This window comes from Heterodontus francisci, chromosome 48, assembly GCF_036365525.1.
Source record: "Heterodontus francisci isolate sHetFra1 chromosome 48, sHetFra1.hap1, whole genome shotgun sequence".
Classification (NCBI taxonomy): domain Eukaryota; kingdom Metazoa; phylum Chordata; class Chondrichthyes; order Heterodontiformes; family Heterodontidae; genus Heterodontus; species Heterodontus francisci.
This window is the reverse complement of record NC_090418.1, coordinates 2720904-2737537: the sequence shown is the minus strand read 5'-3', so window position 1 is coordinate 2737537 and position 16634 is coordinate 2720904. Positions and strand designations below refer to the sequence as shown.

Genomic DNA, 16634 nt, shown 5'->3' with positions numbered 1-16634 from the left:
AGCGAGCACACTGGGTGATGGGTGAACGGGACTCGGTGCGAGTCAGGACACGGGGCAGCAGAGTTTTGGACGAGCTGAAGTTTATGGAGGGGAGAAGATGGGAGGCTGGTCAGGAGTGCATTGGAATAGTCGAGTCTGGAGGTGACAAAGGAATGAGTGAGGGCTTCAGCAGCCAATCAGCATTTGATGATCCAGTCCCAGGACAGAATATCTCCTGCGTATTTTCACAAGCTTCTCAAGTCCCCCAGTTTGAGTAAACGGCGCTGAATCATTTATTGGGTTCACTGCTTTGACACACGTCATTCTGAAAGGAAATGGTTAGGCTGCTCTCAATGCCATGACAATGAAAGCTAACTTTGCTGCAGTGTTAGTGAGGTGAGCATGTCCAGTCTCCTGGATGGCATCATAATGCTGACCACAACATCAATTGGTCAAACATCAGTTGCCGTGGCAGCACTTATACACCTTCCCCAAGAGCCATTCCCCAATGAGTATCGTATTGTTCTTTTGAAGTGAGATGTATATTTCTCTCTCTCTCTCTGTCTAATAATAACTTAATATTCATAATTCTATTCTGGTCTCAGAGAGCGAAGGGACAAAGTCGAAAGCATCTGCCCAATTGCACCGACCAGGGTTTGACCAGGAGTTTGGAGAAAGTACAAACAGGCCTGAATGTAGTCTCCAGTGTTACCTATTACTGGACATTCATTCACAGGCCCCATGCAGTGTGGAACCCGCTGAAAGACCGAAAACACCTAACAAAAGGGGGCGCCTGTTAAACAAAAAGGTAAACTCAATTTACATAGTTCTCAAAAGTCAAAGCGAGGAAAGCTGGTCGTCTCCAACACCCAGAGTGCTTCGCAGCCAACTTGTTATTTTGCAGTCTAGCCACTGTTGTGGGAAACGCAGCAGCCAATTGGCGCACAGCAAGATCCCACAAAGCAGCAATGTGATAAGGACCTGGATAATCTGTGTTTTTAAATAGTGGCCGGGGGATTGTGCTAGATCAGGCTTTCCTGGGAATGCCATTGATGGCGGGAGAGAAGATTAAGGGGTGATCTAATCGAGGGGTTTAAGATGATTAAAGGAGTTGATCAGGTCAATAGAGAGAAACTATTTCCTCTGGTGGGGGGAGTCCAGAACAAGGGGGGCAGAACCTTCAAATTCGAGCCAGGCCGTTCAGGGGTGATGTCAGGAAACACTTCTTCACACAAAGGGGAGTGGAAATCTGGAACTCTCTCCCCCCAGAAAGCTGTTGAGGATGGGGGTCAGTTGGAAATGTCAGCACCAAGAGTATTTTGTTGGGGAAGGGGATTAAGGGTCACGGAACCAAGGTGGGTAAATGGAGTTAAAATACAGATCGGAGATGATCTAATTGAATGGAGGAACAGGCTAGAGGGGCTGAATGGCCTCCTCCTGTTCCTAATTCTTCCTACGTTCCTATTGGACAGGTGCGTGGGCGTGTGGGCATCAGGCAGGGACAGGATTGGGCTTTGATGTGCTGCCTCTTGCAGTCGATTAGCCTGCCACCCTTTCCACTGTGTGGGGTGACTTGCTGTGGCATAGGAGGTGCTTGTGGAATCTCACCTAGACCCCATACACCTTTGGAGGGGAACTGGGTGGGTGGAAATGTTGAAATTGATTTCAATACAAGATAATATATGGATAAATTAATATTAATAAGGAGAGGGGGTGTGATTTGCATTCATGAATATTAAGTAGGAGGAGGATTATAAAGCCTTCGGAGTATTAAGTGCATCTTTCTTGCAACTGGTCTGGCTGCATCGCAAAACCTCTGTTTCAGTGCTTTGAACTGTATTTATCAGGGGAACCTCTTGTACTAAAATATCATTCTCTTTTTGATCACCTCTAGTTAGAGTGAAGATGGCCCCAAAAGACAAAAAATCCTGTGGTCAAGTGATGGACGAGTGGAGAGAGTTTCTGTGGAACCCGAGGACCCAGGAATTTATGGGCAGGACTGGGTCGAGCTGGGGTAAGTGAGTGAGCAAGTGAGTGAGCGAGCTAGTGAATGAGTAAGGGAGTGAGTGAGTGAGTATGTGAGTGAGCAAATGCGTGAGTGAGTGAGCAAGTGAGCCAGTGCATAAGTGTGGGTGTGAGTGAGTGATGGAGTGAGTGAGTGAGCGAGCACGTCAGTGAGTGAGTGAGGAATCCTTGCAGTTCCGCCAGCGGCAGTGTCTGGGTTCATTGCAATGGAGATTCAAAGTTAGAGTCAAGTTTCCAGCCTTTGTGTCTCTGACCCAGATCGATTTGCCGGTCGTTTTTTCAATTTCCAGGCTGTCTTTGTAAAGGGGCTTTGACCTGTACAGGAGCTGCTGGAGGCTGAGTTAATGGCTGGGGTGGTGGAGATAGGGGAAGGGTCTCTCCTGGAGTTCCCTGCATGGGGATATATTGGCAGCATTCCCTGATACACTCTCATTCCCCACTTCTAAGGGAGTTTCTGAGCTGCCACTGCTGATGTTTGGAGGGAATGTCTTGCATCAGAAAGAAGGGGCTGTACCCCCAGAGGCAGGGGCTTACCCCCCCCCCTCCCGAATACAGGGGCTAGGCCCCCTCTCACCCCCCCCCCCCACCCTCCCGAATACAGGGGCTAGGCCCCCTCGCACCCCCCACCCTCCCGAATACAGGGGCTAGGCCCCCTCGCACCCCCCACCCTCCCGAATACAGGGTCTAGGCCCCCTCGCACCCCCCAGCCTCCCGTAAAGAGGAGTTAAATACTTGACTGGAAAACACACCGAAGACTGTCAGGGTGCTGGGCACCTCCTGGGCAGGGATCTGGCGATTTCCCCTCACCCTCGGATCTTGACTTTCAGGATCCCCAGGCTGAGACGGGATGGTGACCGGAATACCTGCAATGTTCTGCGTTTGCTTCCTTGTGGAATAATGAGGCAGCTGACTGTAATTGCCCTCTAAACTGGTCATTCAAACCCTGGTCAATGAGCACTCTGCAGGGTGGGGGGGGGTGGGGGGCGGGCGGCTGGTGTTCTCTGTTGCTGTGTGTGGTTTTCAGTATCCTCAGATTGTACCTGAACTGGTTCTGCAGCTCGACGTGTGAGTACGTGTGTATGTTTAATAATCCAGCAGCTGCTGGACGGCCCAGAGATTTCTCTGCTTATAAGAATTAAAAATACTCCTGGACACCTCCCATAAAGCTCAGTGGTGTTTGGGAGGTGAGGGAGGGAGGGAAGGGGGTTGAACAGACTGGAGGTTGCCCTGGAGGGGACGGATAGGAAATGGATTTGTCCCATCTTCTGTGCTCAGCTCTCCAACCTTTACAAGAGAAGAGAAGTAACAAACCAGAAACAGTCTGTCAGTGTGTAACCCAGCAGATGGTAGATAGGCTTTAATCCTGCATAGACCTAAATCTTTCCTGTGTCCTCGCACAAAGTACAAATTTATCGCAGTTTTGAACGTTATTGATTCTTGTCTGCCTGATTGGGGCTTTGTGAATTCAGTTTAATTTGTGTGTTTGTTGGGGGTAGGTGGAATTGATGTTGTATATTAAAGGATACAAAGTTAGGTCACAGATCGGCCATGATCTCACTGAATGTCGGAACAGGCACAAGGGGCTGAATGGCCTCCTCCTGTTCCTGTGAGATAGCCCCTTCAAGAGAAGCTGGATGTGGCCACGGTTAAACATTACTCGGCCTGGGTTGGATCATTGCCAACCCAGGCTGTTCAATAAATATAATGCATATTATTACAGCTGAAATGGTTATTCATTAGTGTATTAATCTGTGTGCTGAGGCTGTGCTGAGCTACAATGCACTGTATTGTACAGTTCAGCAAAGTAAATGCATTGCTTGGCAGCTGCAGTGTTATAACCTGGACAATCCTCTCCCTCTCACTTCAACCTCCCCCCTCCCCACCACAATTGACACTATTGCTGCTTCTCAGGGTAGGGGGGGGGGGGCATTTCGTGAACTTGTGTTGGAACCACACAGAGCAGATCATCCAGCCTCCTGTACACCACAGTGTGGTTTGGTTCAGACCACCACGTTAATGAGAATTACAGACCCGGTTTGATGGCGAGTCTTTTCAAAATTCATTCTCAGAATGTGGGCATCACTGGCCAGGCCAGCATTTATTGCCCATCTCGAATTGCCCTTGAGAAGGTGGTGGTGAGCTGCCTTCTTGAACCACTCCAGTCCATTTGGGGTAGGTATTAGAATTAGAACATTACAGCACAGTACAGGCCCTTCGGCCCTCGATGTTGCGCCGACCTGTGAAACCATCTGACCTACACTATTCCATTTTCATCCATATGTCTATCCAATGACCACTTAAATGCCCTTAAAGTTGGCGAGTCTACTACTGCTGCAGGCAGGGCGTTCCACGCCCCTACTACTCTCTGAGTAAAGAAACTACCTCTGACATCTGTCCTATATCTATCACCCCTCAACTTAAAGCTATGTCCCCTCGTGTTTGCCATCACCATCCAAGGAAAAAGACTCTCACTATCCACCCTATCTAACCCTCTGATTATCTTGTATGTCTCTATTAAGTCACCTCTCCTCCTCCTTCTCTCCAACGAAAACAACCTCAAGTCCCTCGGCCTTTCCTCGTAAGACCTTCCCTCCATACCAGGCAACATCCTAGTAAATCTCCTCTGCACCCTTTCCAAAGCTTCCACATCCTTCCTATAATGCGGTGACCAGAACTGCACGCTATACTCCAGGTGCGGTCTCACCAGAGTTTTGTACAGCTGCAGCATGACCTCGTGGCTCCGAAACTCGATCCCCCTACTAATAAAAGCTAACACACCATATGCCTTCTTAACAGCCCTATTAACCTGGGTAGCAACCTTCAGGGATTTATGCACCTGGACACCAAGATCTCTCTGTTCATCTACACTACCAAGAATCTTCCCATTAGCCCAGTACTCTGTATTCCTGTTACTCCTTCCAAAGTGAATCACCTCGCACTTTTCCGCATTAAACTCCATTTGCCATCTCTCAGCCCAGCTCTGCAGCCTATCTATGTCCCTCTGTACCCTACAACATCCTTCGGCACTATCCACAAGTCCACCGACCTTAGTGTCATCCGCAAATTTACTAACCCACCCTTCTACACCCTCTTCCAGGTCATTTATAAAAATGACAAACAGCAGTGGCCCCAAAACAGATCCTTGCGGTACACCACTAGTAATTAAACTCCAGGATGAACATTTGCCATCAACCACCACCCTCTGTCTTCTTTCAGCTAGCCAATGTCTGATCCAAAGCTCTAAATCACCTTCAACCCCATACTTCCGTATTTTCTGCAATAGCCTACCATGGGGAACCTTATCAAACGCCTTACTGAAATCCATATACACCACATCCACTGCTTTACCCTCATCCACCTGTTTGGTCACCTTCTCGAAAAACTCAATAAGGTTTGTGAGGCACGACCTACCCGTCACAAAACCGTGCTGACTATCGCTAATGAACTTATTCTTTTCAAGATGATTATAAATCCTATCTCTTATAATCTTTTCCAACATTTTACCCACAACCGAAGTAAGGCTCACTGGTCTATAATTACCACGGCTGTCTCTACTCCCCTTCCTGAGCAAGGGGACAACATTTGCTATCCTCCAGTCCTCCGGCACTACTCCTGTCGACAATGACGACATAAAGATCAACAACAACGGCTCTGCAATCTCCTCCCTGGCTTCCCAGAGAATCCTAGGATAAATCCCATCTGGCCCAGGGGACTTATCTATTTTCACACTTTCCAAAATTGATAACACCTCCTCCTTGTGAACCTCAATCCCATCTAGCCTAGTAGCCTGAATCTCAGTATTCTCCTCGACAACATTTTCTTTCTCTACTGTAAATACTGACGCAAAATATTCATTTAACACTTCCCCTATCTCCTCTGATTCCACACACAACTTCCCACTACTATCCTTGATTGGCCCTAATCTAACTCTAGTCATTCTTTTATTCCTGATATACCTATAGAAAGCCTTAGGGTTTTCCCTGATCCTATCCGCCAATGACTTCACGTGTCCTCTCCTTGCTCTTCTTAGCTCTCCCTTTAGATCCTTCCTGGCTAGCTTGTAACTCTCAAGCGCCCTAACTGAGCCTTCACGTCTCATCCTAACATAAGCCTTCTTCCTCCTCTTGACAAGCGCTTCAACTTCTTTAGTAAACCACGGCTCCCTCGCTCGACAACTTCCTCCCTGCCTCACAGGTACATACTTATCAAGGACACGCAGTAGCTGCTCTTTGAAGAAGCTCCACATTTTGATTGTTCCCATCCCCTGCAGTTTCCTTCCCCATCCTACGCATCCTAAATCTTGCCTAATCGCATCATAATTTCCTTTCCCCCAGCTATAATTCTTGCCCTGCGGAATATACCTGTCCCTGCCCATCGCTAAGGTAAACCTAACCGAATTGTGATCACTGTCACCAAAGTGCTCACCTACATCTAAATCTAACACCTGGCCGGGTTCATTACCCAGTACCAAATCCAATGTGGCATCGCCCCTGGTTGGCATGTCTACATACTGTGTCAGAAAACCCTCCTGCACACACTGGACAAAAACTGACCCATCTAAAGTACTCGAACTATAGTATTTCCAGTCGATATTTGGAAAGTTAAAGTCCCCCATAACAACTACCCTGTTACTCTCGCCCCTGTCGAGAATCATCTTCGCTATCCTTTCCTCTACATCTCTGGAACTATTTGGAGGTCTATAAAAGACTCCCAACAGGGTGACCTCACCTCTCCTGTTTCTAACCTCGGCCCATACTACCTCAGTAGACGAGTCCTCAAACGTCCTTTCTGTCGCTGTAATACTCTCCTTGATTAACAATGCCACCCCCCCCCCCTCTTTTACCATCTTCTCTGTTCTTACTGAAACATCTAAATCCCACAGTGCTGTTAGGAAGGGAGTTCCAGGATTTTGACCCAGTGACAGTGAAGGAACGGCGATATAGTTCCAAGTCAGGATTGTGTGTGACTTGGAGGGGAACTTGCAGGTGGTGGTGTTCCCATGTATTTGCTGCCCTGGTCCTTCTAGGGTTTGGAAGGTGCACTGAGTTCAGATGTCTGCTCTTGGGCTGCTGTAATTGGCCTCAGATCCTGCAGAGGGTTGGAGGGAGAGTCAGCCCAGGTTTGCCCAATCACCACATTGGATGGTGGCGTCTCTAAACTTCCACTCTCACTCACTAGTCCCACTTAGATCACGTACCAGAGGAGACGCTCCCCTGCTCTGAAATCAAAATGTGAGTGGCTGTTATTTTGAGGATAGACTTTTCCCCGATTGTACAAAGAGGCCATTCAGTCCATTTCACCCATGCTGGCTGCACACTGAAACTAGCTCCACTGCCTCCATTCCCCAGCTCTTCCCCTGTGCTCATTTTCATATTTATCTTCTTCAACATATTTGTCTAACTATCCCACAACATGTGATTGACATTAGCCACTTGCAGTAAAGTATTCAGTCTTGGGGTCCTTTGCTGTGGGGGAATACACGCTAACTTTCTGTACTCATCATAACTTCATGTTCCTTTGGAGAAGGAGCTGTGGGGAGTGACCTCCCTCCTGTTTAAACAGAGGTTTAACAGAGAGTGTTGTAGTGATTGATTTTGATCGGAAGAATGAGGAGATGCAATGTAAACTAAATACTATTTTAAAGAGAGTGCAGGAACAGAGAGACCAGGAATTGTTTCTCCCCGAGTCTTTGAAGGTTACAGGAGAAGTTGAGAAGACAGTTAAGAAGGTATACGGAATCCTTGGTTTTGTAAATAAAAAAAACAAGGAAGTTATGGTAAACCATTGGTTCGGCCTCAGTCGGAATATTCTGTTCAATTCTGGGCCTCGCTCTTTAGGAAGGATGTCAAGGCTGTGGAGAGGGTGTGGAAGAGATTTACTGGAATGGTCCCAGGGATGAGGGACTTCGGTTAATGTGGAGAGACTGGAGAAGCTGGGATTGTTCTCTCTAGAGAAGAGAAGGTTAAGGGGAAATTTAATAGAGGTGTTCAAAATAATGAGGGGTTTTGATGGAGTAAATAAGGAGAAAGTGTTTCCAGTGACAGGAGGCTCGGTAACCAGAGGGACACAGATTGAAGATAATCAGTAAAAGACCCAGAGGGGGAGATGAGGAGAATGTTTTTACACAGTGAGTTGTTGTGATCTGGAACGCGCTGCCTGAAAGGGCGGTGGAAGCAGATTCAATAGTAACTTTCAAAAGGAAATTGGAGAAATAGTGGAAGAGGGGAAATTTATAGAGCTGTGGGGAAAGAGCAGGGGGGAGTGGGACTGATTGGATAGCTCTTTCAAAGAGACAGCACAGACACAATGGGCTGAATGGCCTCCTTCTGTGCTGTAGGATTCTATGATTAACTTATTCATTAAGTGAAAAGATGGCTGTGAATCTTTTTGGAATTCTCTGCCCCAGAGGGTTGTGGATGTTCAATCACTGAGTATATTGAAGACTGAGATCGATAGATTTTGGGGCACTAAGGAAATCGACGGATATGGGGATGGTGCGGGAAAGTGGAGTTGGAGTCAAGGATCAGCCATGATCTTATCGAATTGTGCTTGAGGGGCCGAATGGTCTATTCCTGCTCCTATTGCTTATGATATCAGAACTTTTACCAGACTGAATACCAATGCACCTTTCATGGGTTCGGTGGTTTGGTGACTGGGGAAAGGGTGCTTTCATTGTAGCTGGTGTGGACTTGGATTGTAGCAGCATCAAATATTACCAAACAGAGCAGTTACCGAGCTAGTTTGGCCCGGGGGAGCTTCCCGATCGAGTCTGGAGGTTACCGTATCTCGCCGGAGAGAGGGCAGCGTACATTTAGAGAGCCGAAACCTAACCAGTTGAGCAACTGTTGGTTTCTGTGTGTCATATTTAAATTTTTGTTGGGGATGGGGAAAAGGATCGCAGACACTCAGAACAAAAAAATGTTTCAGCTCAATTCACAATCTGTATTATAATTTCTCCAACATCGTTGGATCTCAAAGCTGGTCCCTGCCCCCACGCCCTGCCCCCACGCCCTGCCCCCACGCCCTGCCCCCACGCCCTGCCTCCATTCCCTGCCTCCACTGACCCTCACAAAATCCCAGCCTGAGCAGAAAAAGACTTGCATTTCTATAGCAACTGTCACACTCTCAGGAAATCCAAAAGTGCTTCACAGCCAATGAAGTACAATTTGAAGTGTAGTCATTGTTGTAATGTAGGAAACACGGCAGCTAATTTGTGCACAGCAAGCTCCCACAAACAGCAATGTGATAATGACCAGATCATCTGTTTTAGTGATGTTGGTTGAGGGATAAATATTGGCCCCGGGACACCGGGGAGAACTCCCCCATCTTCTTCTTCCAAATAGTGGCTGTAAGTTATTTTTATGTCCAGCTGAGGACAACTGGAGCCTTGATTTAACATCGCAACCAAAATATGGCCACCAACAGTGCAGCCCCTCTGACAGTGCAGCACCCCCTCAGTGCTGCCCCTGCGACAGTGCAGCGCTGCCTCAGTGCTGATCCCCCGACAGGGCAGCGCTCCCTCAGTACTGACCCTCTGACAGTGCAGCACTCCCTGAGTGCTGCCCCTGCGACAGTGCAGCGCTCCCTCAGTACTGACCCTCTGACAGGGCAGCGCTCCCTCAGTGCTGATCCCCCAACAGGGCAGCGCTCCCTCAGTGCTGATCCCCCGACAGGGCAGCGCTCCCTGAGTGCTGATCCCCCGACAGGGCAGCGCTCCCTCAGTGCTGATCCCCCGACAGGGCAGCGCTCCCTCAGTACTGACCCTCTGACAGTGCAGCGCTCCCTCAGTGCTGACCCTCTGACTGTGCAGCGCTCCCTCAGTGCTGCCCCTGCGACAGTGCAGCGCTCCCTCAGTGCTGATCCCCCGACAGGGCAGCGCTCCCTCAGTACTGACCCTCTGACAGTGCAGCACTCCCTGAGTGCTGCCCCTCTGACAGTGCAGCGCTCCCTCAGTACTGACCCGCTGACAGTGCAGCGCTCCCTCAGTACTGACCCTCTGACAGTGCAGCGCTCCCTCAGTACTGACCCTCTGACAGTGCAGCGCTCCCTCAGTACTGATTCCCCGACAGGGCAGCGCTCCCTCAGTACTGATCCCCCGACAGGGCAGCGCTCCCTCAGTGCTGACCCTCTGACAGTGCAGCGCTCCCTCAGTGCTGACCCTCTGACAGTGCAGCGCTCCCTCAGTACTGACCCTCTGACAGTGCAGCGCTCCCTCAGTACTGACCCTCTGACAGTGCAGCACTCCCTCAGTACTGATCCCCCGACAGGGCAGCACTCCCTCAGTACTGATCCCTCCGACAGTGCAGCACTCCCTGAGTGCTGCCCCTGCGACAGCGCAGCGCTCCCTCAGTACTGATCCCCCGACAGGGCAGCGCTCCCTCAGTACTGACCCTCTGACAGTGCAGCACTCCCTGAGTGCTGCCCCTGCGACAGCGCAGCGCTCCCTCAGTACTGATCCCCCATCAGCGCAGCGCTCCCTCAGTACTGACCCTCTGACAGGGCAGCACTCCTTCAGTACTGATCTTCCCTCAGTATTGCACTGGGAGTTACAGCATAGATTTTGTGTTTAAGTCTCTGGGGTGGGATTTGAACCTGCAGCTTTCTGAGGCCCAGGTGAAAGTGCTACCCACCAAGCCATGCTTGACATTGCAGAATGAGCTGGAAGTGTAGTGACTTTTGTTCAGGCAAATGCAACAGCCATTGTTCCCTGAGGTGAGTTTCCACCAATGTTGGCAGTGGTTGGCTGAAGAAGGAATGTTGACCGGAATGCAAACATCACACATTGAATCCAAACCTTAGACTGACTGAAACCCTCACCTAATGGTGCAGACTGCAAACTGTGGTGAGATATTGTATTCCATTGTTGGTGTGACTGTGTGGACTATGGACAAGCAACATTCCGTTCCAGGAGTTCCTTCACTCTCTTCAGTGTCAATCTTCTGCCCAATCTGGGGTTGCCAACTTTGATTGCAAATACTCCTGGAACTTTCATCATTGGACGTCCTGTCTTCTACTGGCCTGCCCCCACTCTCACACCACTGGTAGGTCAATGTGTCAATCATCACTGCCTTTCCCAAGGTCAATTTGAAAGACAATTGGATGATTCTTGCATGTCAGTCAAAAAATAATTTCCCGCACCCCCCCCCCCTCCCATCTCAACATTTTTACAACTAAAACAAGTGTTTTCATTTAAAACTCAGACAGAGAATTAATGGTTTAAATTATGGGTGTGAATTACTTTTGGGGAGGGGATTTAGTTGGTGGCAAATTTCTGGTGAAGTCTTAAATATACTTTTAGATGTTGCTACAAATAGGGTCTGTGGCACTCGCCCCTCGGTTACGCCCTTGGTCACAATGGACCAATATTATTTGTGTAATTACACACAAAAGCTGCAATATTTTTCACTCAGGAACATAGGAACAGGGGGAGGCCATTCAGCCCCTCCAGCCTGTTCCACCACTCAGTTAGATCATGGCTGATTTGTATCTTAACTCCTTCTACCCGCCTTGGTTCCGTAACCCTTAATCCCCTTCCCCAACAAAAATCTATCAATCTCCGTTTTGAATTTCTGATTGACCTCCAGCCTCAACAGCTTTTTTTTGGGGGAGAGAGTTCCAGATTTCCACTCGCCTTTGTGTGAAGAAGTGTTTCCTGACATCACCCCTGAACGGCCTGGCTCGAATTTGAAGGTTCTGCCCCCCTTGTTCTGGACTCCCCCCACCAGAGGAAATAGTTTCTCTCTATTGACCCGATCAACTTTTTGTTATTATATGTTCATGGGATGTGGGCTTCGCTGGCCAGGCCAGCATTTATAGCCCTGGAGAAGGTGGTGGTGAGCTGCCTTGACTCCTTCAATCAGACTAAGCACCTCCATTAGATCACCCCTTAATCTTCGATACTTGAGGGAATACAAGCCAGGTCAGGGCAACCTGGCCTCATATTTTAACCCTTTCAGCCCCGGTATCATTCTGGTGAGTCTGCACTGCACCCCCTCCAAGACCATGGATTTTTGTCTGGATAGATTTTACCCCTTGTTGAAACATGACTGCTGGAAATGAAGCACTTTTTGCCCCTTTGATCACCCAGTGTCGGTGCTTCGAGATTCCACATTGAAACCAACCAAATTGCACTGGGCCTACCCACAGTCCATGGGAAAAGAATGAGCAGAGAGCTCACAATTTCATGCCCCTGGATGAGAAAGGTTTGGGAATGTTTCTAACTGAGCAACACTTGGGTTCTAACAATTCCCTCTGATTCCGTCTGGTCATTGTGCAGTAAACAACTTGAAGAAGCATCAGAAAAGGTGCAAAAAAAAATTTACCAGAACGATAGCAAAAGTGAAAGGTGTTAACTATCAGGAACGATTGAACAGGCTGGAACTCAGCCTCTAGGAGAGAGAAGGCTGAAGGGTGAACTGATAAAGGCCTTTAAAATTAGGAAAGGGTTTGAGAGGGTAGACGTAGAGAAGATGTTTCCACTTGTGGGGGAGACCAGAACCAGGTGCCATAAATATAAGACAATCACTAATAAATCCAATAGGGAATTCAGGAGAAACTTCTTTCCCCAGAGAGTGGTGAGAATGTGGAACTCGCTATCACAGGGAGTGGTTGAGGTGGATAGTATCGATACATTTAAGGGGAAGCTGGATAAAAACATGAGGGAGAAAGGAATAGAAGGATATGGTGATAGGGTGAGATGAAGAGGGGTGGGAGGAGGCTCATGTGGAGCAGAACCACCAGCATGGAGCAGATGGGCTGAATGGCCTGTTTCTGTGCTGTACGCTCTATGTAAAGGCACGCACAACATTCCATGGGGAATTCCGAGGAGAGGAAGTTGTGCCAGGTTTGTTTACAATGTCACAACAGCCGGCATCCAGAGAACAACACCATTCCAAGTTTTGTACAGACCCCTGTCACTAAACCTGAATGGGGAAAGTATTAAAGCAGCAGTAAAGATCTCCTCCACGAACACACTAACACTGTGCTTGGTCTGTTCTCTTCCAGCGCTGATTCTGCTATTTTATGTGGTCTTTTACACCTTCCTGACTGGTCTCTTCAGCCTGACCATGTGGGTGATGCTCCAGACTGTGAATGAATACACACCAAAATATCAAGACCGAATCACAAACCCAGGTAAACAGTCGGGAATATGGGCAGTGAATGAAAGTTGATACAACAGCGAATGAGAACACATTCTCAACACTATATTATAACCCAATTACATTCTGTTCTTTTCACCGACATTTTGGAAACAGAAGGAGGCCATTCAGCCCTCAAGCCTGCTCTACCATTCAATTAGGTTGTGGCTGACCTGTACCTCAACTCATCAGTCTGCCTTATCTCTGTATCCCTCGATGCCCTGACCCAACAAAACTCTATCATCTCAGTCTTAAATTTCCAACTGACCCCCGGCCTCAACAGCCTTTTGGGGAGAGAGTTCCAGATTTCCACTCCCCTTTGTGTGAAGAAGTGCTTCCTGACATCACCCCTGAACGGCCTGGCTCTAAGTTCTGCCCCCTTGTTCTGGTCTTCTCCCACCAGAGGAAATAGTTTCTCTCTATCGACCCGATCAACTCCTTTAATCATCTTAAACACCTTGATTAGATGACCCCTTAATCTTCTACACTCGAGGGAATACAAGCCTAGTCTGTGCAAACCTGTCCTCGTTATTTAACCCTTTTAGCCCCGGTATCATTCTGGTGAATCTGCACTGCACCCCCTCCAAGGCCAATATATCCTTCCTGGGGAACTGAACACAGTTACTACAGTTGGAGTCTGACCAAGGCTCTGGTACAACTGAAACATCTGATGAAGGGTCACTGACCCGAAACGTTAACTCTGCTTCTCTTTCCACAGATGCTGCCAGACCTGCTGAGTGGTTCCAGTATTTCTTGTTTTTATTATGAAACATCACTTCCTCCTCTTTATATTCCAGCTCACTTGAGTTAAAGGCCAACATTCCATTAACCTTGTGATTGCTCTCCATACCAGTCTGCAAGTTTGAAATGACCCCTAGATCTCTTCCCACTGCCTTACTATGTCCCTGACCATTCCAAATGACGACCATTGTTTTCTTCCGTATTTTGTTAAAAGCTCTGTTGACGGGGTTGGAGGAGGCTCGTGTGGAGTTTAAACACAGGCCAGCATCGTCCAGTTGGGCTGAATGGCCTGTTTCAGTGCTGTAAATGCTTTGTAAGATGTCCAATAGCAATTACACCAATATTCTTTGGCAAGTGAATCGTCTTGTACTGAGTGACTTTCTTATTGTAGGTCTGATGATCCGCCCAAGGACAGCAAGTCTTTTTGTTGGCTTCAATGTGTCGCATGAAACAACCTGGCAGAGTTACGTCCATGCCCTCAGTACTTATCTAGACTGTGAGTAGATGTCGCTGAGCAACCCTTAATAACTTTACCTCACGCTTTCTGATCGCTCTCCCAAGTTTGGATTGGTTCATCTTGCAGCAGGGAGGAAGGTTTTATGGTGGAATATTTTTGTTCCTCTAGCCTACAATGACAGCATCCAAGTTTCGACCAATGACCAGTGTAAACCGGGGAATTACTACCTGCAAGAGGATAGCGGGAATGTGAGGAACACGCCAAAAAGATCGTGCCAGTTTAATCGAACCATGCTGGGCCAATGCTCGGGCCTAGAGGACAAGACCTATGGATACAGTGAAGGGAAACCTTGCATTCTCATCAAGATGAATAAGGTGTGTTTGTGGGATTGCATCAACTAGATTCATACACGACCATGTTGAATTGTTGAGGGTCAGTGCTGAGGGAGTGCTGCACTGTCGGAGGGTCAGTGCTGAGGGAGTGCTGCACTGTCGGAGGGTCAGTACTGAGGAGTGCTGCACTGTCGGAGGGTCAGTACTGAGGGAGTGCTGCACTGTCGGAGGGTCAGTACTGAGGGAGTGCTGCACTGTCGGAGGGTCAGTACTGAGGGAGTGCTGCACTGTCGGAGGGTCAGTACTGAGGGAGTGCTGCACTGTCGGAGGGTCAGTACTGAGGGAGCGCTGCACGGTCGGAGGGTCAGTACTGAGGGAGCGCTGCACGGTCGGAGGGTCAGTACTGAGGGAGTGCTGCACTGTTGGAGGGTCAGTACTGAGATATTAAACCAAGCCAGTGTCTGCCCTCTTGAATGAGTCGTTTACAGAAGGAGGCCATTTGACTCATCAAGTCCATGATGGCAGGAAGAGCAGGAGAGTTCTCTCCAGTATCATTGGCCAAAATCCCTCAACCAAGATCACTAAAACAGATGATGTGGTCGTTAGCACATTGTTGTTTGTGGGATCTTGCTGTGCGTCGCTTGGCTGCTGAGTTCCCTACATTACAATGGTAACTACATTTCAAAAAGCACTTAATTGGCTGAAAAACACTTTGTGACATTCTGAGGCAGTGAAAGGCGCAATAGAAATGCAAGATATTTTTACTTTTCTTTTTTTCCTTTCAGATTATTGGGTTCCTGCCTGGTGAAGGGAAGACTCCATACGTGTCCTGTGAAGGGAAGGTTAGTGATTTGCAGAACCTTTGTTGCCTGTTACATTGACCATCTCTCCACCTGGGAGCTTTCATCCTCAATTCAGCTAACCATCCCTGTTTCATTTCATCCCTTCTGCTCTCATCCAATCCATTGCTTCGGAATACAATAGGGAAAAAATAACCAGAATGAGTGGGTAAGTTATTTAATAGTTACCAGGATAAACTAGATCACAGAAAGTTCGCTTGCTTTGCCAATGAGTCATTAAAGCATATCCTGTCAGCTGTGAGTCGCTGTTAAGCAGTTGACCCTTGACCTGTAGATAATGTGGTCTCAATACCATGTCCGTCACATCTGAGTGAGGGACCATGCTGGCTTCTGGACTGCTACATAGATTGTAGCTGACTGCACAAATCCCGCTTCCTAAACGAATCCTAATACTTCTCACCTTAACTCCACTGCATCGACATTGCTGCCTTAGCCCTCCCAGGTTCCAAAGAGGCCGAGGACCCAGTATTGTGTTGTAGTATGTTTCAGGAATGTAGGGGAAGAACTTCATTCCAAGAAAGTTTAAGTGAACTGAACTGTAGAGCAGCCAGAGAGGGTTATGTCTTTTTTAGGGGTTAAGGGCTTGTCAACAACAACAACTTTCATATATATAGCACCTTGAACATAGTAAATTGTACCAAGGTGTTTCACAAGAACACAATTAGACACCCAGACACATAAGGAGATATTAGGACAGGTGACCAAAAGCTTGGTCAAAGAGGTCGGTTTTAAGGAGATTCTTAAAGGAGGAGAGAGAGGTGGAGGGAATTCCAGAGCTTAGAAAGCAGGCAGCTGAAGGCACGGCCATTAATACGATTAAAATCGGGGGATGGTCACGAGGTCAGAGTGAGAGGAGTGCAGATATCGCGGAGGTTTATAGGGGCTGGAAGAGAACTTGATATTATTTATTGAATATGAAGTTTGCTTTTGCTTGTTTGAGTAGGATATATTGAATCAAATCTTTGGCTTTCCCCAACTTGACAAAGCTTTAGGAGATTGCAGCAGAGTTCTCCTGAGATCACAAGATGGGCTCAGAAGACAGAGATTCTTAGCTCACTTTATCTACAGTTAATTTCCTGTATAACAGTGTCAGAGGAATGTA

General features: G+C 48.0%; 1 protein-coding gene across 1 annotated transcript; it reads left to right on the top strand.

Moving 5' to 3' along the window:
• Positions 1-1777: 1777 nt before the first annotated feature.
• Positions 1778-15553, top strand: LOC137357326 (sodium/potassium-transporting ATPase subunit beta-2-like). The gene is made up of 5 exons (XM_068023580.1): positions 1778-1993; positions 13009-13137; positions 14275-14379; positions 14509-14714; positions 15458-15553. The coding sequence occupies exons 1-5, from the start codon at positions 1885-1887 to the stop codon at positions 15551-15553; spliced, it is 645 nt and encodes a 214-aa protein (XP_067879681.1). The 5' UTR covers positions 1778-1884.
• Positions 15554-16634: the final 1081 nt, after the last annotated feature.

Bases quoted from the DNA above. Each gene is read 5' to 3' on its own strand.
- LOC137357326 (XM_068023580.1), top strand. From the start codon at position 1,885: ATGGCCCCAAAAGACAAAAAATCCTGTGGTCAAGTGATGGACGAGTGG. The intron at 1,994-13,008 runs GTAAGTGAGTGA...GTTCTCTTCCAG, and splicing joins CAGGACTGGGTCGAGCTGGG to CGCTGATTCTGCTATTTTAT. The intron at 14,380-14,508 runs GTGAGTAGATGT...TTGTTCCTCTAG, and splicing joins CCTCAGTACTTATCTAGACT to CCTACAATGACAGCATCCAA.